This window comes from Panthera tigris, chromosome B4 (assembly GCF_018350195.1).
Source record: "Panthera tigris isolate Pti1 chromosome B4, P.tigris_Pti1_mat1.1, whole genome shotgun sequence".
Taxonomy (NCBI): domain Eukaryota; kingdom Metazoa; phylum Chordata; class Mammalia; order Carnivora; family Felidae; genus Panthera; species Panthera tigris.
In genome coordinates, this window is record NC_056666.1 from 67,251,827 (window position 1) to 67,274,892 (window position 23,066).

The 23,066-nt window shown below is 33.4% G+C and overlaps 1 protein-coding gene across 1 annotated transcript in view; it reads left to right on the forward strand.

Annotated features, from left to right (window-relative positions):
- The window catches only part of LRRK2 (leucine rich repeat kinase 2), a 141,469-nt gene that overhangs the window by 50,894 nt on the left and 67,509 nt on the right, over positions 1 to 23,066 (forward strand). The window contains exons 19-28 of the mRNA XM_007090797.3: positions 273 to 531; positions 4,087 to 4,275; positions 11,167 to 11,285; positions 11,743 to 11,812; positions 12,317 to 12,534; positions 14,785 to 15,035; positions 15,327 to 15,475; positions 18,405 to 18,498; positions 21,178 to 21,364; positions 22,694 to 22,875. Of these exons, the coding sequence (XP_007090859.2) occupies positions 273 to 531; positions 4,087 to 4,275; positions 11,167 to 11,285; positions 11,743 to 11,812; positions 12,317 to 12,534; positions 14,785 to 15,035; positions 15,327 to 15,475; positions 18,405 to 18,498; positions 21,178 to 21,364; positions 22,694 to 22,875 (1,718 nt within the window). The remainder of the gene's footprint in view (positions 1 to 272; positions 532 to 4,086; positions 4,276 to 11,166; positions 11,286 to 11,742; positions 11,813 to 12,316; positions 12,535 to 14,784; positions 15,036 to 15,326; positions 15,476 to 18,404; positions 18,499 to 21,177; positions 21,365 to 22,693; positions 22,876 to 23,066) is intronic.

Consider the following 23,066-nt stretch of genomic DNA (forward strand, 5'->3'; position numbering starts at 1 on the left):
AGGTGTTAAGAGCTTTTTCTCCATATGATGGTGCCTTTTTCATAGTACCTGACTCATGTGGCAGATTATTTGGCTTCTGCTACTCTGATATTTGTGGTGCTAACTTTATTGTATTTTCCTAGTCTATTTCAAGGATGAGTTTTGCCTTATTTTATTTTATTTCTATCTAAATGAAGGTGTAGAGAAAAATCACACCAAATTCAATTTACATGTCTACCAAAAGGAAGACATACAGGCTTTTAATATGGTCACCTTCTTTTTTCCTTTAATAGGTATGTGAGAAAGCAAGCAGTCCCAAATTGGTGGAACTGTTACTGAATGGTGGTTCCCGTGAACAGGATGTCCGGAAAGCTCTGACAATAAGCATTGGAAAAGGTGACAGCCAGATCATCAGCTTACTCTTACGGAGACTCGCCCTGGATCTGGCCAATAATAGCATTTGCCTTGGAGGATTTTGTATAGGAAAAATCGAACCTTCATGGCTTGGTCCTTTGTTTCCAGATAGGACATCTAATTTAAGAAAAGAAACAAGTGAGTATTAGCAGGACGATTTTGTCCAAGTCTGGTTTTTATTAGTATTTAAAAAAAATTTTTTTTAATGTTTATTTATTTTTGAGACAGAAAGAGAGAGCATGAACAGGGAAGGGTCAGAGAGAGAGGGAGACACAGAATCTGAAACAGGCTCCAGTGTCTGAGCTGTCAGCACAGAGCCCGATGCGGGACTCGAACTCATGGACGGTGAGATGACCTGAGCCGAAGTTGGACGCTCAACCGACTGAGCCACCCAGGCGCCCCTATTAGTATTTTTTTTTAAGTCACTAATATTTTCATTAGGTTTATTTCAATTTGGTACAACTTAAGCCAAAAATATTGTGAAGGTTTGGGTATCTTTTTGTTGTTGTTGTTGTTGTTGTTGTTGATATCTTTTTTTTTTTTTTTTTGGTTATGAAATGCTTGAAAGTGATATTATATTTAATTCTTTGTTTCCTAGCAAATGTTTTATAAAGATAGAGTGGGACAGTGGGATGTTTCTACCCAGTTGCTTTTTAAAGAAACATATATTTTTTTTATTATAAAACTAATCCATGCTCATTTTAAGAATAGGAAAACACATAAAAACTATAAGAAAGAAAATGACTATTTTGTCCCTTATCAATGTAGATTTTCTTACCAGATTTTTATATGCTTACATATACATATGCATTAAAATGTATATGCAGAAACTTATACACATATATACTTTGAAAAAAATTTTTTTTACATTTATTTATTTTTGAGAGACAGAGAGAGACAGAGTACAAGTGGGGGAGGGGCAGAGAGAGAAGGAGACACAGAATCCGAAGCAGGCTGCAGGCTCTGAGCTGTCAGCACAGAGCTTGACGTGGGGCTCGAACTCATCAACCATGAGATCATGACCTGGGCTGAAGTCCGACGTTTAACTGACTGAGCCACCCAGGTGCCCCACTCATATATACTTTGCATCTTCATATTAACATATTTAGTTTTCAGTTTTTCAATATTTCAGCTAAAAAGGTATTTTCTTGAAATTTTTGAGTTAATATATGTTTTGTACATATTAAATATATTAATGACAAGTTAGCATCATCCTCTGTTAAGATTTCTGTCATTTCAGATGTCAGTTACTCACACTTAATGTGTTCTTAAAGTTTGAGCTCCCTATTTCCCTCTGTTAACTTAACTTCCATGCCTGCTTCCTTCCCTACAGTGATCTTCACCTTAAGTACTCTCTTGTTAACAACATGTTAGCTTTCCTGTCATTTTTCTGGTGCATTTACCTGGCAATATCCTATTCCTGTTCAGTCCAGTGGTCTGCTTTTTCCCTTCCCTTCACCAAGGTTGCTGAAAATGCTGCTGGAAGAAAGTATCCATCCATGCTTATTAGTGCCTCTACAAATTCCAGGTTTCCAACATTCTGGTGGGCCCTAGAAGATCCAGTCAGGCTAATTTCCCTAAGTTTCTCTCCTTTTTTTTTTTTTTTTTTTTTTTTAAAGTAGGCTTCATGTCCAGTGTAGAGCCCAACACAAGGCTTGAACTCATGACCTTGAGATCAAGACCTGAGCTGATATCAAGGGTCAGATGCTTAACTGACTGAGCCACCCAGGCTCTCCTTCCCTCGGTTTCTAAAATGTGTCATAAAATGTGTCTAAATGTGTCATGTGTCTTCCAGTGTTAATCTAGCTACCTTCCTGCCTTACCTTCTGTCCACTTGTCTGTCTCTTCATTTCTATTTTTTTTTTTTTTTTTTGCTTCAGCCCCAAATCACTTTTTAGAAGAAAACATTCCTGCTCATATGAAATCTGTGTGGAAGATCATCCTCCATATTCCTGTAGCACCTCGTTTCTTACCTGTAGTAGCATTTATTACATTATATAATTGTATTTTTTCTTTTTATGATCTTTTGGTAGATTATATGCATCATGAAGTCAATGTCATTTTTTTCCAGTGTTGTAACTTTAGCATCTAAATAGTACTTTGCACATAGTAGGGCTAATTAAATATTCATAATATTGGCAAAAATAAGAAATTGGCAATTGTGTGGATAAACATAAGTGGAAATAGGCATTTCACACATTATTGATATGAATTCAAATTATCCTCTTTTGAGGACAATCTGGCAATATCCATTAATATTTTAAATGCGCATCCATGCTTTTTTGACAAGCTACATACTGATAGGAATCCATGATGCAGGGGTGCAAGGGTGCACAATAAAATATTGTTTATAATAGCCAGAGATTAGGGGAAAAATTCTAAGTATCCTTCAAAAGGAACTATTTGAATCAATCATGGTACATTCATGCAGTGGAATGCTTTGCAATCATTGGAGGAAAAAAAAAAAAACATCTAACAAATCCAAATGGTCAGATAGAGAGTGCATTATTAAGTAAAAAAAAATAAAAATAAAAAAGCACAGAGCAGTGTTTTTAGTATACTGATGTTGGTGAGATACAGTAGTCATAAATGTTTGAATATGAAAAGACTCTGTCACAAGAAAAACCCAGAAATGCATTACTTGGTTTCCTCTGGGGACTTTGGAAACTAATGAAATATGATTAGATCCCATGTTCTATCACTTCAGTCTCCTGCCAGCAACCTGTTTACTTAAATCTCTGATTTCTGATGGACACTGGAGAGGGAAAAAGGGAGATTTCCTATCCACTGTATTCTCTTTGTTCTACATGAAGTTTTTTACCTTTGATAAGTCTCACCTAATTAAAAAAATACAATCATGTCATTTGATGGATTGGAGGGTATGACCATAATTATATTAGCGGTTCGTCTGAGTAAAGAACATTTTGAATTTATAGCTTCAAAACATTTTTCAGGTACTACTTGACTGAGTCTCATACACGTCAGTCATGTGAGCTATGGAAGTAATATTTGAAGAGATTTTCCAGGCTGTACATAACACAATGAGAGTTCTGCCAACTAATTTCTTCATAACAAAGCATAATATAAGATGTAATAAAATAGGATGTTAACTTTTGAATTTCACCAAATTTCCCAGTAGAATGAATCACTTAGCAAATAGTTTGTAAAAAAGTAAAAAGTTTATAAAAAAGTAAAAGTAAAAAGTTTATAAAAAAGTAAAAAGATTATAAAAAAGTAAAAAAGTTTATAAAAAAGTATATCATTTATTGAGCATCTTCTGTGTTCTAAGCATTGTGCTAAATAAACATTTTATTTGCACCATTTCCTTTAATCTTTTCCATAATCCTGTGTTGTCATCTCCATTTCCCAAGTGAGGAAACTAACACTCAGCTTATGTAACTTGCAAGTGCTGTTACTGTTATTTGAGCACAGGTCTGTCTGGCTTCAAAGCCCGGGGCTCTTTTCCGGGTCAAGTTCGTGTCATAAATATTCAGTTTTGTCACTTCCACCAAAGCTTTGAGTAAATTTTTATGATTTCTAAAAAATTTAAATTCACTGCCTGCTTTTTATGCAATATCATGGTTACAAAGTGACTTTGGAAAGAAGAATAAAAATTTCTCTTGAAAGAACTTTGGTATGATTTGTGTTTATGTTTGTTGATTTGTAACTTGCTGGTGTATCTTTTTATTGTAGATGTAGGATCCACCCTAGCAAGAATGGTGCTCAGATATCAGATGAAAAGTGTTGTGGAAGAAGGAGCAGCCTCAGGCAGCGATGGGAATTTTCCTGAAGAAGTTCTTGATAAATTTGATGAATGGACCTTCATTCCAGACTCTTGTGTGGACAGTGTGTTTGGTCAAAGCGACGACCTGGATAGTGAAGGTATGTATCCCAAAGATATATTCCCTTTGTGTTTTAAAACATTTACGCACTGGTGTTGAACGATAGAAACTGAGACAAAAATCTGATTTAATTCATTTGTAAAACTTGAGGAAACATGTGTTCATCATTGGAAATAGTTAATGCTCACTAATTCCAGTTAAGGCAATGACTGTCAAGAAAATGTATCTGCACTTCCAAAGTATTAGAATATTAACCATGATCAGTTAATTGTGACTAATGTAGTGAAAACACTGAATCAGACTAGAATTGGATTCCATGTTCCATCATTGACAAGATCCTTTTGTGGGTTTGTATGGTCCTCACCCTTATTGAAGATAGTGTTGCAAATCTTCTAGCATTAGAAAAAATGTATGTAAAATGTCTGGGAGAGTGCTTGCCAAGTAGGAAATGCTTCATTAAAAATTTTTTACCTTTAGAGGAAATAAAGTAATTTTAATATTTTAATAATTCCCCTGAAATAACTTAAAATAATTGACATGGCAATATATTTAATGACAGTAACTAGGGTGGACATATTTAACATTATACAATTTGGTAAAAATGGGGTGTAGTGCTTTTTTATTAACAGTATGATTGAAAACTTTGGGTGACCCATAAAGGTATTTGAGAGGGCAAACAGTAAGAGTTCTCCCCAAATCTCAAAATCTCTGGTCCACGTATTTTCTTTTTTGGCCCAAGTATTTTTTAAAACCAATTTTATTTATATATAATTAATATGAAATAAAATGCACCCATTTTAAGTGTGTGTTTTCATGGGTTTTGAAAAATTTGTACATCCGTGCAATCATCACCACTATTAGATTATGCAACATTTCTATCATCTATAAAAGTTCCTTTTATGCCTTTTCACAAATCCCCCAATCCTTGGTCCCTGCAACTACTGATCTTTTTGTCACTATAGATTAAATTAGTATTTTCTTAAGTTTTATATGAATAGGATGATACAGTATGTTCTCTTTTATGTCTGGTTGTTTTCCAAAGTAGTTACACCATGTACACTTCCTTCAGCAATATGAATTCTCTAGTTGCTGTACATCTTTGTCACACTATACTGCTTGATATCATCAGGCACTTTAATTTTAGCTGTTCTAGTGAAGGTGTAGTCCTAACTCATTTGGGCTTAATTTTCATTTCCTGATGACTATAGATATTGAGAATATTTTCATGTTTTTATTGACAATTCACATTTGTTTTTGCAAAGTATCTTTTCAGAACTTTTGCTGACTTTTAGTTGGGTTGTTGTCTTACTATTGTATTATAAGAGTTCTTTGTGTCATAAAGAGTTCTTCATATTTTAGGTAGAATTCCTTTGACAATATATAAATTGCAAATATTTTCTCCCTGTCATAGTTTGTCTTTCATTTTATTAATGTTATTTTTTAAAGAGCATAGATTTTAAATTTAGATAAAGTACAGGTTTTGAGTTTTTTCTTTTATGGTTTGTGTTTTTTATTCCTTTTAAGAAATATTTCTTAAATATTCTTTCTTAAAAATAGTCAAATTTGTGACTATTTTTCCCGTGTTTCCTCATAGAAGTGTTAAAACCTTAGCTTTTACATTTAGTCTATAGTCCATTTTAAGTAATTTTCATGTATGTCACTGAAGGATTGACGGTACTTTTTTTTACATATGGATATCCAGTTTTTAAACATCATTTTGTGAAAATACTATATTTCTTCATTGAATTAATGGCATGTTTGTCCAACTTAATTGACCATGTAAGCATAGTTCTATTTCTGCATTCTTTATTCTGTGGGATTAATTTATGTCTTCATCCTTAGGCTGATGCCATACTGCCTTGATTACTTTAGCTTAACGGTAGGTCTTGAAATCAGATAGTGTAAATCCTCTGGTGTTTTTTGTTTGTTTGTTTTTTCCAAAATTGCTCTCACTATTCTAGGTTTGTTGCATATCCATATACATTTTGAGTCAACAAATTAATTTTGTGCTGGAGTTTTTATTAGAATTAAATACATACATTTAATGTAGAATTACCCTATTAATTATATACTATTAATATTACATAATATAGAATTAACATATGAATAATTTCTTCAGATAAATCTATAATAAATCTAGGAGAATTGATATCTTAATAATAAGAGTCTTTTGACATATAAATGTATATATTTTCATTTATTATTTTAAGTTTCTCTAACCAATTTTTTTTATTGTATATTTTCTGATGGTATTGTAAATAGTATTGTATTTGAATTCCAATTTCCAATAGTTCACTGATGGCATAGAGAAATACAGTTGATTTCTTTGTATATTAATATTGTATTTTGTGGACTTACTTGTTTAACGTGTGTTTAAACTTGTTGTTTAACAGCTTGTTGTTGACTCCACAGTTTTCTATGTTCACAATAAGGCCAATTGCTAATAAAGACAGATCTCTTCCTTTCTAATCTATATGTCTTTTTTGTTTTTCTTGTCTTATTGCATTGACTAGGACTTCTAGTACTATGTTGAATAGAAGTGTTCAGAGTAGGCATTGTTTCCTGGTTTCCAAATTTAGGGGGAAAGCATTCAGTCTCTCATCATTAAGTATGATATTATCTATAGTTTTTTTTCATAGATAGCCTTCATCAAGTAGAGGAATTTCCTTTCAACTAATTGTTTGCTGAGCCTTTTTATTACTAATGGTTTTTGGAAAATGCTTTTTTGCATCTGTTGAAATGGGCATATTTTCCCCCTTTATTCTATTAATATGGCTAGTTATGTTGATTGGCTTTCTAATGTTAAACTAAACTTGCATTTGTGGGGTAAATCTCACCTGGTATGATACATTATCCTTTTTTATATATTATTGGATTTGATTGTCTAAAATTTTGTTAAAGCATTTTGCATCTGTGAGGAGTATTGGTCTGTAGTTTTACGTTTTCTTGTAATTATGAGAGTAATGCTAGCCTCTTTTAAATGAGTTGGGAAGTGTTTCCAACTCCACCATTGTCTTTAAAATTTTGTATAAGAGAGGTATTATTTCCTTCTTAAATGTTTGATAGGCTTCACCCGTAAAGCTATGTAGGTTTGGAAATTTATTTGGGGGGGGGCTATTTTTATCATAAATTTAATAAGTTTAATAGCTTTATGGTTATTTTGATTTTCTATTACTTCTTGCTTCAGTTTTTGTAATTTGCAACTTTCAAGTAATTTGTCCATTTTACATAAGTTGCCAAACTTGTATTTAATGTCATTCATAATAATTCTCCTACTGTCCTGTTAACCTTTGTAAGAGATACCTGATCTTTCATTCTTTTTTTCAAGAACATTTATACATCTTTTTTATTAGATTAGCTTTAAAAGGAATTTGAGAGCTCTTTCATAATGAAACACTGCTTTTCAAATTGCATGACTTTATTGTCTATCTGTATATGAGTCCTGAAATTCTTTACCTGGTGTTGATAAAGGTCTGGGTTTTACAACTGGTTACTGTGTTGAGTTAGAAGCTTCCTCTTCAATCAGGATTAAACATATATAGGCCACAAGTAGTTTTAAATTTGTTTTAAAAGAGTCCTGCTTGGTGACAAGCTAATGGTCCCACTTAAATGAGCAGATTTTAAATGGATATTTAAAAATAAAAGGCTATTCTGGATTTCTTGATCCATTCACAGTGATCTCCAAGAAATTAAATAAAAATTTCCGAAAAGTACACAATATGGATCTGCCTAGAAAGCACAATGTACAGATAGTATAATGTGACACTTTGTACAACTCAGAGTTAGATATTTGAATGACACAGGGGCTCCCAGATAAAAAGGCTGTTGCAGTACACCTTTGCAATCACACAGACCAGCCCCCGCCCCCAATCAACAGAACATAATTTCTACTAGACCTCAAAATGCTTTAAATCTTGACATTGGTAATTTGTGTCTTTCCCTTTGTATGTTCATTGGCTCAAGTTTATTAATTTGATTGATGTTTTCAAAGAATCCGCATTTTGTTTCATTGATTCTTCTCTGTCATTTGTCCATTTTCTTTTTTACTGATTTCTGCTTTAATCTTTGTTTCCTTTATTTTACTTATTTTCATTTGATTTGGCTCTTCTTTTTATAGATTCTTAATGTGGATGCTTAGAACACTGAATTTTAGACCTTTTTGTTATTTTCTAGTATAAACATTTAAGACCAATACAAATTCTTTTGGGGACCACGTTAGCTGCATCCGACAATTTTTGTATGTTCTGTTTATATTCAGTGTTGAAAATTTTCTTATTTTCTTTGTTATTTTTTTGGAGTCATGGATTATTTAGGAGAGTGTTGTTTGTTTTCCATATATTTGGAAACTTTTCCAATATCCCCTTGTTATTGATATCATGTATAACTTTGTTGTGGTCAGAGAATCTAATGATTTATAGTCTTTTTAATTTATTGAGACTTGATTTTTGGACTACTGTCTGGTCTGTGTTGGTGAATGTTCTATGTGTCACTTAAAAGAATGTGTATTCCGCTATTGTGGGGTCAATTAGGTCAAATTGGTAGTATTTTTTAGGTCTTCTATATATTTACTAATTGTTCTCTCTATTGTATTTGATGAATAAATGTTGAAATTATAACCATGGATTTGTTAATTCTTCTTTTAATTCCATCTGTTTATGCTTTCTGTGTTATGTAGCTTTGTTATTGAATGCACAAAAATTAAGGATTGTAATTTTTTGGTGACTTAAACCCTCCATATTGATCCATCTAGTATCCTTTTTTTCCTCTTGAAGAACTCCTGTTTACATTTCTTATAGTGCAGATCTGCTGGAAACCCCTGTGCCAATTACTGAAGCTCTTTTTTCAAGACTCTGCCCAGAACTCCCAGCTTAGTTAGTCTCCATGAGCATTGATCTCCACCTCTTCATCTCAGGAAAACCATTGGGCTTTGTTTCAATTCCTTCTCCCTGTGCCTGTGGCCCTTAATGGTCTTCAGGCAGAAAGCCAGGGTGAGCGTAAGGCTTATATAATTTGTTTCCCTTCTTTCAAGCACTACACCAGCCTGAACCTTTTGTTGGTTGCCTAGTGTTTGAAATCAGTTGTTCAAAATATTTCTTCCAGGTTTCTAGTTGTCTGTGGGGAGAGTTGTCAGGTTTGCTGTCTGTTACTCCATCATGCCTGAAAGAAGAATTCTCATTATGTATTTTTAAATAAAGAAAAATGTTAGAATTGCTGACATAAAAATAATTATAAAATGCCTTTGTTGCTTCTATAAACAATATGCTCATAGAACTTTCACAAACATAAAGTGGGATAATTATGAAAATGTAATAATTATAAGATACAAAAATGTAATTAACTTTGGAGTCTATTTTATTAAGTTCCTTAAGCATGAAATAATTAAAATTATAGGGTAAGTTAAATTTTAATAGTGAACCAAGTAGGAAGTATCTGTTTCAATTTTAAGATTTATATAAATATTACAAAATTGATTTGTGGATATGTAGATTTTATAATTTGTTTTGAAACTTAAAATTCATTATTTATGCTTATAAGATAGAGTGCTAGGATTTATGATCTCATAATTTTTCAGTAATATATTTTTGTCCTTAAAAATATATTTATTGATTCTTATTTTGTTGAAAATGAGTAATTTTTTTTTTTTTTTGAGAGAGAGAGTGCTAGCAGGGGAGGGGAAGAGGAAAGAGAGAGAGAGAGAGAGAGAGAGAGAGAGAGAGAGTGAATCTCAAGCAGTCTCCATGTTCAGTGTGGAGACCACTGCGGGCCTCAATTTACAACCATGAGATCATGACCTGAGCAGAAATCAAGAGTCACTCAGCCAACTGAGCAATCCAGGAGTCCTGAAAATCCATAATTTTAAAAGTAGTTCTTCTCAGGGTGCCTGGGTGGCTCAGTTGGTTGGGCGCCTGACTCTTGATTTCGGCTCAGGTCATGATCTCACAGTTTCATGAGTTTGAGCCTCATGTTAGACTTTGTGCTGACAGCGCAGAGCCTGTTTGGGATTCTTCCTCTCTTTCTGCCCTTTTCCCGCTTGCGATCTTTCTGCCTCTCTCAAAATAAATAAATACACATTACATTAAAAACATCTTTTTAATGTGTATTTATTTTTGAGAGAGAGAGAGAGAGAGAGAGAGAGTGTGAGTGGGGGAGGCACAGAGAGAGAGGGAGACACAGACTCTGAGGCAGGCTCTAAGCTCTGAGCTATCAGCACAGAGCCAGATGTGGGGCTCAAACCCACAGTGAGATCATGACCTGAGCTGAAGTCAGACACTTAACCGACTGAGTCACCCAGGTGTCCTTAAATAAAATTTTTTAAAAGAGAAGTAGTGCTCCTCTCCTCTATCTCAGCAGAATATTGACAACTAAACTCATTATTTTACTTTAACGTCATTTGATAAATGAAACCATATAATATGAAATTTAAACAGAGATGTTGTCAGGATTGCTGAATGTTAAATAATTTAGTGTGATTCCAATATTTAAATAAAATTTGAAAATTTGCTAAAAGCAATTCAAAGAAACCAAGAAGAATAACATTGATCAGATTTTTGTGTAAACTTTCTTTGCTTCCTATACATACATGTATTTATTATAGCATGTAACTATTTTTTTAGTTGGCTTTTCCTACTGTACTATGAACTCAGATGAGGCATGGATTGTTTTTCCTGCTTATCTTTATTCTGCACTTACTCAGTATCTGGTCTAAGATAGCCATTCAGTAAATATTTATGGATGAAGAGAAATGTAGCTGAATTTTGAAAATGAAAAGCCAACATAGTTTATTATTTCTATTGTAAAACTGTTACAGTGGGAATTGGGAAATTTCCATCAATGAATATATGTGTTATCTTTTATGATTGCACTATGATACTAGCATCTTATGATTGAGTCAACATTTCTTATTTGCCTTTATTTTATCATTTAAAAATAGGAAGTGAAGGCTCATTTCTTGTGAAAAGAAAATCCAATTCAATTAGTGTGGGAGAATTTTACCGAGATCGTGCCTTACAGCGTTGCTCACCAAATTTGCAGAGACATTCCAATTCATTGGTAAGTTATGATTAATTGTGATTATGTTGTGTGTTTTGTTATTGGTATTCTCTTGATAACTGAAATTATGTGTCAAAGCTAGGAGCTACTGGTACAGCAATTCCCTAATATTTGAAAACTTTATATACAGAATATATATATATATACACACACACACACACATATACATATACATATACATATACGTATAAACCATTTTAAATGTACATTTCTTGAGCTTTTGGGACCATATGTGTACTAAGTACACTTCAAAATGATTTATCTTTTTTTTTGTTTTTTCAGAGCTCCGTATCTATGGAGCCCAGGCTAGGTCTCTCTGTCTTATGGTGTGGCTTGGTCCTCTGAGTTCTTTTGCTGGAAGTCTTACAGTGATCCTTAAGGAAACCAGATAGGAAACTGTTCTCTTCGCTGCAAGAAATGATAGTGATTTTATTATAAATGTCTATTTGTTTAATAGGGACCCATTTTCGATCATGAAGATTTACTGAGGCGAAAAAGAAAAATATTGTCTTCAGATGACTCACTCAGTAAGTATTTGACAATAATCGTAAATAAATAGATATTTTGAGGAGAATACAGTACTTTTTAAAATTTCTTCTGTTCAATTTTTTGGGTGTTAATTTCATCGTCCATAACCTTCAAATTCTGTGTACCTAATGATATCACACACTGTAGAAAAATGAAATACAGTTATAGATTTAAAACTTTACCTTTTACGATGCTATGTAGGACTGACTGACTTATCCTTTCTACTACTTTCCTGAAATGTAAATAGTACCGTCACCAATGCAACTCTTCATCTCTTTCTGCAGGTCTATTGTTTTTTTTTTACACTACTTATACCATTTGATTAAATATGTATTATTTATTGTCCACCTCTGCCACTGGAATGTAAGCTCTGTAGTTTGTTTTCTACTGAATCTCCAGTGCCTTGAAGGGATCCTGACAGTAGTGGGTGATCAGTACATATTTACCAAGTGAACTTAAATTACTTGCTTATGTTTCCATTGTTTGTTTGTTTTTGACAAAAGGGTCATCAAAACTTCAATCCCATATGAGGCATTCAGACAGCATTTCTTCCCTGGCTTCTGAGAGAGAATATATTACATCATTAGACCTTTCAGCAAATGAACTAAGAGACATTGATGCCCTAAGCCAGAAGTGCTGTATAAGTGGTCATTTGGAGCATCTTGAAAAGCTGGAGCTTCACCAGAATGGACTCACGAACTTTCCACAACAACTGTGTGAAGTAAATTTAATTTATCCTTATAACTCTCAGGATATTTGAAGAGTTTTTGCAGTTTGATCTAATTTGCATGGTTAAATCTTTACAAAGAAGGATCTGCTTCTGCTTCATTGGATAGTAATTCCCCCTTTCTTGTAGTTGTCACATTAGTATCAGTCTGTGTGGTGTTCAAGAACATCTTTGAGGATGGGGACCTGATGAAAAGGAATGCTAGGTTCTGTTCTGATGATACATGTGTACATGGTAGGATGTATCAAGGCTATACATTCAGTTATTTACTTCTAGAAGACAACTTAAAATGTTTAAAGTAGATAGACTGTTACACCTGGTTTAGTGGCACTGGCTCTGGCTTAGCTACCAGCTGTTTAACAATAAGTGTAACTTTGGCTGCTCTAAGCTTTCATTTCCTTACCTGCAGAAATACAGAGTCTCAGCTAAACTATCCGTAAGGCATTTATCGAGTTTTAAAATTATATGAGACTTAAAAGTTGATTCTTTTTGCTCAAAGTTCCTGTTTTCAAAAATTGAAGTATTAAATGATCTGCCAATAGAACAGTCCTCTGAATATTGACTTTGTTCATCATTTTTATGTACTATAGACAAGAGCCAAAGATACACTGATGAATTAAAATAATCTTAATAAAATATTTAAATTATTAAACTGAATTCTTAGACTGAACTGCAAAGTTTGATGAAAAAACTATTTTTCCTTCCCTTTTCTCACCTATAAAGCTTACGATAATTTTGAGACTTTTTAAAGCAACATTAACGTTGCATTTTTTAAGTATGTTTAAGTGGTGTTTTTCCTTTAAAGTGTGTGTATTTGGAGAAAGGGAGGACAGTCTTCTTGCAACCCATGTCTGAAATGTGTTCACTCTCTCCTTCTCCCCCTCTTCGCCAGTCTAAATCCACCAAGTCACAAGGGTCCTTACCCTTTTCTTTTCTTCTCCTCTTCATCCATCCAGACCAGGTTGGCTACACACCCGATTTACATTTCCATGGCATCCACGTTTTTCCCCCACTGCTCATTCACTTATAAGTTTTGTATATTCTCTTCACTAAATTGTCAACTTCCTGAGAACAGGAACTGTTTCAGGCTTGTTCATGTCTGTTCTCAGTGCCTCATAATGTCTTCCATACAGTAGAGCCTTAATAGATGATTATTGAATTAATTCATGAAGGAATTAGTGACTGACACTTGGTACACCTTCAATAAGTATTAGTTACAGAGTAAGTAAAATAGGACTAGAATATAGCTTAGCTAAAAAAAAAAAAGAGGATTTGAAAAGAGCATGACAGGTTGAAAAACATCAGGGTATTTAAAGACCAGACCAGCTCAGAATCTCTTAAGGAAATTTTAAATTGACATCAATAATGGCAGTTTTTAAAATCACCGCTTGTAGGTGTCTATGCCAAAAAATTTCCTGGTTAAAATTTGGGAATGAATAATGTAAAAATACATTTTTTTGAATATAATCTGGTAGGATCTGAAACAGTGACATAATTTTGAAACAACTTCTGGGGCAAAGATCCATTAATACAAGCTTTATAATCATGTCAAACTCTAGATTTCTGTGAGGATAAATATATTGGTATATAACGAAGAGCAGAGAGAAGAGATTATTTTTTATATTGTAGCCCTTTGACGACAATCCATACCAAAGATTTAAGACATTGACATATAAATCTAAAGTTTCTTATTGTCATGGTAAAATTAGAAAGTTTTTAAAAATGGAAAATAGAGATTTGAAACAAAAAGTTTTATAAAAAAGAGGAAGTCCTAAAATGAAACCTGTATACAATGACTACTTTTTTGGTTAAGTCGTATTTATATTAAAATGTATTAACAGTTTCTAAGAGCTAGTATTTAAAAATGTATTCCCAGGATTATGTTGTACTGTTTATTCATTAATTAATTCAAATATTTGTTGAGCCTTATTCTGCTTCCATTTCACTCTTTGTGGGAATAATTTACAAAAACAAAACAAAACTGAAATAAGCTCTTAACCCTGTTTTTGTGAATTGCTTTTGGCAGTTACCTGTTATGTTTTCCTGGTTTTTACCTATTTAATAGCAGGGATGGTTGGATTAGTCATTACACTGAGGTTCTCTTGTGGATTGTGTTTTCAGGTTTTTGGAAAATTCTTAATGGTTCTAGTTACCAGCGGTATGGAAGGCAGAAATATTAGCTAATTTGAAGTTTTTCAGATGGTTTTCAGATGGTTAGAGAATTTTAAAATGTTGTCTTTCCAGACCCTGAAGTGTTTGACACATTTGGACTTGCACAGTAATAAATTTACATCATTTCCCTCTTACTTGTTGAAAATGAATTGTATTGCCAACCTTGATATCTCTCGAAATGACATCAACCCCTCAGTAGTTTTGGATCCTGCAGTGAAGTGCCCAACCTTGAAGCAGTTTAACTTGTCATATAATCAGCTGTCTTCTTTTCCTGAGAACCTTGGTGATGTGGTAGAGAAATTGGAACAGCTCATTTTAGAAGGGTAAGAAAGGGGCTCATTAAGTACAAAAGGGTTGGCTTACATTGAAGTTTCATAAGAATGACAAAATAGGCTGGCATTATTTCTATAGTAATGGGTTTTAAACCATAATATGAGAAGAGACTGAGGGAATTAATATTATAGCTTTTATCAGTTGACTTAAATTTTTACAACTAATTTAAAACTTAATCAGTCTGCTTTGATGCTATTCTTTGAAGGCAAATTGTTTTGATTTTTTTCTTCAAAGCATATGAATTTATGCAATTTAATCCTCATTTTGTTTCTTATAACTAGAAATAAAATATCAGGAATATGTTCCCACTTAAGCCTGAAGGAACTGAAAATTTTAAACCTTAGTAAAAACCACATTACATCCCTATCAGAAGATTTCCTTGAGGCGTGTCCTAAAGTGGAGAGTTTCAGTGCCAGAATGAATTATCTTGGTAAGTATCCTGTGGGAATCTCCTTTTAACCAGTATTAGAGGATGAGTCATACATGGACATTTCAGGTGGGGATATAAAGGTGGCATTTCAATTTAAATGTAATGGGGGAATTTCAGATATAAAGTTAACAGGTCAGTGATTAAAAAAATGAGTTTTCAAGCCATGAAAACATGGAAGAAACTTAAACGCATATTGCTACATGAAAGAAGCCAATCCGAAGAGGCTACATGCTATATGATTCCAACTATATGACATTTTGGATAAGACAGAACTGTGGGGACAGTAAAATAACCAGTGATGGTCAGGAGTTTGGAGGGAGGGAGAGAGGAATGAGGAGGTGAGTGGGATTTTTAGGACAGTGAAACTATTCTGTGTGACGCTGTAAAGTGGGTACGTGTCATCATACATTTGTCCTAGAGGACATACAACATGAAGAGTGAACTTTATTGTAAATGATGAATTTTAGTTAATAATAATGTATTAATATTGGCTTACCAATTATAACAAATACACCAAGCTATGCAAGTTATTAGTCATAAGAATAAAAATGTGTGTGTGTGGGGAGGGGGAGGATGGTGAAGAGAGAAGGGCTTTAAGGGAACTCTTTGTAGTTTCTGCTCAATTCTTCTGTACACCTGAAGCTACCCTAAAAACTAGTTTATTTTTAAATTCTAAAACATAAAAATTTTTAATACTGAAAAATTTTTCAATTTAAAAAATTACAGCAGATTGCTGTCATAGACTAAAATGACATTTCCTTGGACTCCCAGATAGTCCTTTATACTGTGGTTCATTTTAGTCTGGAAAACTAAAAATGCATATGGCTGCATGAACTGGTTGAAGCCAGAATACTGAGTGCCCAACTGAGGTTTACTCAATTTTTTGGATTATAAATATAGTTAACTGTTATTATTTCTTTTAGAAATAAAATTAATCAGTTAACAGTTTTCAAATTAGTAAGGTTAATGTGTATTCATTGAGCACTTGCTCTGATACTACAAGATATTCTAGTAATACAGAATATGATCATCACTTTTATTAAAAGTTGGGGAATACTCCATTTTCTCTTAGCATGTGAGATAGCAGGGAATTATGTTTATTTGTGGTCTATCTGAGCATTCTAGTATTACGGGACAAAATACTTTTATGGAAATATATGGGGACTCCCCATATTTTATCTTCCTCAAGAAGATAAAAGGAGCCCACGTGCACCTTCCCATCCATGTATACTGACTGACTCTGTAAACTACTTTTTAATACTGCTTAAAAGCAGAATACAATTTGACATATCCTAAAATATTTTATTTTGTTGGAACTTTCAGAAGCTAGTAATGATAAAAGCTATGTAAATTTGTATAATATTTTCTTCCTTTCTCCCTTCCTCTAGGCCTCTTGAATATTGACCATTTTCCTACTATGGACCTGAAAATGGGGGATAGAGTGGTTCCCTCTCTAATGAGCAAAGAAAACCCAGTCTCTGTCCTTAGGGAATAAGTAGTTAGGTTCAGAAGACAGGCATTCAGTAACTAAGCTAAGTGTTGTGAGGAAAAGTTGAGGATGCTACTGGGGTACCTCGGTGGGGGGTAGAGGCTCATATCCAGACTGTGGAGACAGGGAAAGGTTTCTGTGTCTCTGACACTTAAGTTGGATCTGGAAAGAAGAGCATCCCAAGAAACCTGAGGCTTGATTCATACGTCATCTCAGCTGAATCTCATAAAAATCCTATAGGATAGGATAGGTATGATCTCTGATCGACTGAGATTTTTGTGTGACATAGAGGTGTAGAATGAATTAACTAGTTGTAGTGGAAACTTGAATACAGCCAAGTTCAAAAATCTGTTTGCTTTGCACTACAACAACTGTGTAGTTTTAGGGTCTTTCATTTGGAAAGATGCCCTAGGAAGGTGATATCTGAGCAGAACCACTAACCATTACAAATAATCCCACGTGAAATATAGTTTCAGTCCTTTGACTTTATGAGTGTCTTTTCCATACAGCATCTGAACCTCTTAATTCTTAAGAGGAGAATCATTTATTTTTCCACAAATACTTTTCAGATATAGGTAAAAAATAACAGCATGTTCCTTTTCAGCCTCTCAGGAAAACAGCTTCGAGCAGTGTTTTGGAACACTTTGACTCTTGAAGATTTTGCTAGAGAAAGTATAACCCATTGAAAATGCTAACAAGTAGTTTCTCAAGCCACTTTCATAGAACCATAGAGCTTTAGATATCTGAAGAATCTCAGAGTTCATCTGGTATAGCTGCACTATTTTACAGATAAAAAATAGGCTGAATGATTTGCTCAGTTTCCAAAATTGTGTCCACAGAGTTTTATTTATTATACTTCATACTGTATTTCCTTTTTGGAAGTTCATAAAATATATGAGAATATTGAGAACGCTGAGATATTTCACCTTATTTTACTTAAATGTTTCCCCAGTCTCTTAAGATCATATGATCAAAGAATACTTTTATTAAGTAACATCCACTGTTGTTGCATAGAACACTCTTTATTAGGTGGTACTGTAAAGAATTTTTATCTTTACGTTGTATTGTGTATTAGTTTTCAAAGTGTTTTGTTATATTTACTTAGGAGCAATATGAATTAATTTATAATTTATGTACACATAATAATATCACATAATTTGGAATGAATATTCTAATAATTTTTACTCTGTACAGATGTTGGGCATAGATTTGTGTTCAGATAATTGTTTAGATTTCAGATGAAAATATTCTTAGAAGGATGGTGTATTATTTTAATGTTCAGTGTTAGGAGTAAGGATATTACCTTATTTTAAAAGTCAGCATGAAAATGGAAATTGAATTAAGTGACAGGTCCTTGGTAGCTGTTCTTACTGTCAAATCTAATGGGAATCTAGTTAAAATGATTAAAATGTCCCTTATCTCACTTTTATTTTCTTTTAGCTGCTGTGCCTTTTTTGCCTTCTTCTCTGACAAGCCTAAAATTGTCCCAAAACAGATTTACATGTGTTCCTGAAGCAATTTTAAATCTTCCACAGTAAGTTTGCTATTTTAATTTTAAAACCACATGAGCTAGAACAAAGCCCTCAGAAACATGGTTTTGATTTAGGCATATCAATTGATTTATAATTCATAATTGATTTCTAAAGCTATTCAGTTTAATGTTCTTAAATCTATGAATGTTTGTTTTTTACTAGGCAAAACACCCAAGTTGCTATTTGTGTTTTCTTTAACTTTTATATTAGGGTGCTATTGTTTTGAAACAATTTAATCTTAATTAATGTTTGCACCATTACAAACAATTGAGGTTATAGTGGCTATCATTTTAACTTTAAAATTTTGCTTGCTCTCAGAGGTTGATATGCTACTAAGATATTATTAACTTTGAAATTATACTTATGTTTGAGTAAAAACTGGAGAAAGAGTGGTTCCCTCACTAATGAGCAAAGCAAACCCAGTCTCTGTCCTCAGGGAATAAGTAATTAGGTTCAAAAGACAGGCATTCAATAACTAAGCTACATGCTGTGAGGAAAAGTTGAGGGTTATACAAGGGTACCTCGGGGAGGATCTCATCCAGACTGTGGAGGCAAGGAAATGTTTGGTGAAGACATTTTTGGTGAGGATTAGGACAATTTATATAGCTCTAGGTATTTGGGGATGTTTCTAGTTAGTTTCATTAAAAAAATGAAAGCTTCCTATGTTATCTTAAATACCATTATAACTGTGTTGTATATATTATAAACCAAATCCATAAGTGTATATGTGCAAATATATATATATATATGTATATACATATATATACATATATATATGTATGTACATATATATATACATATATATATGTATATACATATATATACATATATATATATGTATATACATATATATACGTATATATATATATATACATATATATATATATGTATATAGGCAAATAATGCTTAGTTATAATCTAGCCATAGAAGATGTCAAACAGACATATAATAATTAATTTCAATCTGGCTTTAGAACGTGTTAGACACTGTTTTAAGTGCTCAATGGTGGATGCTGCCTTTAATTGTCCTAATAAAACTGGAAATAGGTGCTGTTATTATCTCCACTTTATAATGAGAATATGATTTTATTAAAGAGATGAAGTAACTTGCCTAAAGTCACAATTCTTAAACTCTGGTGGCTCAACCTTCTAGTCTTAACTCATGTATACAGGCACCTCTAGAATACAGGTGGTCTTATATTTTAAACATAATATGTTCCTGGGGTGCCTGGGTGGCTCAACCAGTTGAGCGTCTGACTTTGGCTCTGGTCATGATCTCATGGTTTGTGAGTTCGAGCCCCACGTCAAGCTCTGTGCTGACAGCTCAGAACCTGGAGCCTGTTTCAGATCTGTGTCTCCCTCTCTCTCTGCCCCTCCACCACTCATGCTCTGTCTCTCTCTCTCTCTCAAAAATAAATAAACATTAAAAAATAAAAATAAAAAAACCATAATATGTTCCTGAAAATGTGTTTGAAAGTCAAATATTTATGAAAGTTAATTAGTAGATACCTTACCATAAAGGTTTCTTCCCAAATAACTAAAAATATTATTCGGTCCTTAATTGCTCTATACTTTTAGACAACATCTCCAGATATACATTTCTAGCATTTTGTATATATTTCTTTAAAACAATTTTCTGTGAAACAAAAGAATATGCATTTGCCAGCTTAAGTTCCCATTGAGGCTAAAAAGGATTGCTTTTGAACAGTCTGGTGATTCTTGGCTTTATCTAAGTTGTATGGTTTGTTAGATATTCACATCTTTTCTCTAAAACAGTCCAATTAATTTTCTTATTTTCACACATCTTTATGAGATAGTTAAGGGCAGAATCCAGGATCATTGTAAAATGAGAGCAAAAACATGTAGACCTGAATCTTGGTGTAGAAGGCTGTACGACTACATGAGCTTAGGTAGAACCAATTCATCATGGTTCAGATATGCTGCATGAAAGGGGTCAGTATATAACTGCAAAAGTCCAGGCAACCTTTACATGGTCAAATATGTCACCATCACTGACTGTGTATTCTTCCTACACATGTACGCTTATATGTGACATGTGTTTTTCTGTCGTTTCCTGCAAACTTTGGGGAGTGTATTCCTGCATGAAAGCAACCAATTTGCATTGGGCCTACCACATGCAAGACATCATGTTCAGTGTTGAGATATTTATCATACTGAGACAAGCTGTTAAAAGGTTATGCCCCTGCATGTTATTAATTAGCTCCAGGACATAACCTCTGAAGAATCCTCCCAGTAACGAGGGAAATTGAAAAGAGAAGCGGGGAGCTACATATTTGTAACCCTTGTGTAGAAGGCATATTTATAAATCTTGTATAGAAATGACCATTTTTGCCTTTGTTAATTATGATTTCTCATGCATCATAAACATTGGTAAACACTTGCTCTTTCATTCTAAGATTGACATTTTCATGGTTCTGAAGTAAGGAAATTATGCTTCAGTTTTGTTTTTAATGTTCCTTATTCATTTAAATGTTGTTCCTAGTAAGACATACTTTTTTCTAGCCCATATACGTCTCTATGAACACACAAGAACACATGCATACTTAAATATAAATAATGTTAGTTTTAAAGTTGTTTCTCTGGTGAAAATTGCTTGTGATATTATCTCACGTGTTGTGGAAGCACTCATTTGGCTTTTATCTTGACATTGTATTGTTCTAGCTTACGGTCCTTAGATATGAGCAGCAATGATATTCAATATCTACCGAGTCCTGCACACTGGAAATCTTTGAACTTAAGGGAACTCTTGTTCAGTTTTAATCAGATCAGCATCTTGGACTTGAGAGAAAAAGCACATGTGTGGTCAAGAGTAGAGAAACTGCATCTTGCTCATAATAAACTGAAAGAGGTAAGAGGTCATCCTATTTGTTTAAAATGATTGCCGATTTAATAATGTGCTTTTGTGATTTGAAAACATCACGGATTGGCCATTTTGAAATCTGTTTGATATTTCTTATCTTTGAATAACATCCAATCCTACCATGAAGTAAATGGGCATATTAGCGTAGGTTAACTTTCTTAAAAATCACTTTGTGTTCTAGTTTTGAAGAATTATATGGACATATATATTTAATTATGAATATGTGTAATGCTCTAAGTGTTTTATTTTTCACTAAATCTCTGATCTCATCACAGACTCACAGATACTCTATATTTCCCAAGTTGTTGCTGAGCCATACGCAGTATGTGTTTTTCAGCTGACTTTCCTATTTTCTTAAACTTGTGCATGCCTCCATCATGCTGCCCTTTACCCCAGTGGGTCAGCCTTCTTTGCTTCACTCCATTGCCTCTGTTGTAAATCTAAAACTGATTTTTCCATTCATCCGAGAAAAAAAATATATTTTTGCCAACTTCAAGTTTTTTTGTATATGAAAGCCAAAAAGAATTAAGTTCAGAAAAACTGTGGGGGCACCTGGGTGGCTCAGTCAAGTGTTCGACTTCAGTCCATGTCATTATCTCACGGTTCATGAGTTCAAACCCTGCATCGGGCTCTATGCTGAAAGCTCACAGCCTGGAGCTTGCTTCAGATTCTGTGTCTCCCTCTCTCTCTGCCCCTCTCCTGCTCACACTCTGTCTCTCTCTCAAAAATAAACATAAAAAAAAATTAAAAAGAAACTGTGAATATTTTTTGCTACTTGTTTTTTTTTTTTTTTTTTTTGTCAGCAAATCATTGTTTTCTGTTGTAAAAGTAATGCACACTGCTTAACAATTTGGAAGAGGAAAAAATAAAAAGACCTCCTACCAGGATACTACCTAAAGTGTAAACATTTAGTTATATTTTTAGAACATTATGTTGTATGTAAGTTTATAACTAGATCTTTATAGTTTTACTGAAGAACATAGTGTAAAGGAACAGACTGAAGTCACAGATGACTGGATTTAGATAAATATAAAAAACTTCTTTACTTTCAGTGTTGTGAGGAGGAGATGTTTACCAAGGGAGAATGGGTTTTTAAAGATTATAAATAAGTGATATATGTTGTTTTGGGTAAGTCATTTATACTTGCATATATTTGTATTGACAACTATGACAGATTCTGCTGAGAGATTATTCAAGTTGCAGATAGGCTCTCTGAGCCTTTTTCATTTCCTAGTAAGCACCTTGTTTCTTGGCAACACACATTTCTTCCTTCCTACCAACAGATTTGCCCTTTTTTTTTTTTTTTATCTCATTAAGATTCCTCCTGAGATTGGCTGTCTTGAAAACCTGACCTCCTTTGATGTCAGTTACAATCTGGAACTGAGATCCTTTCCTAATGAAATGGGGAAATTAAGCAAAATATGGGATCTTCCTTTGGATGAACTACGTCTTAATTTTGATTTTAAACATATAGGATGTAAAGCCAAAGACATCATAAGGTTAGATAATTTTATTTCCATTTTTAAAATTAAGTTTGCTTCAGATGTTTTTTAGTCTGTGACTTTGATGGATATAATAGTTATGATTTAGGAAATAATACATAGTACTGTTTCATGGTAATATGCTATGTGTCATTTGCCTTTTATTTAATAAATGGGTTCATTTGGTGCCACTGAAGAGCTTTTCATTT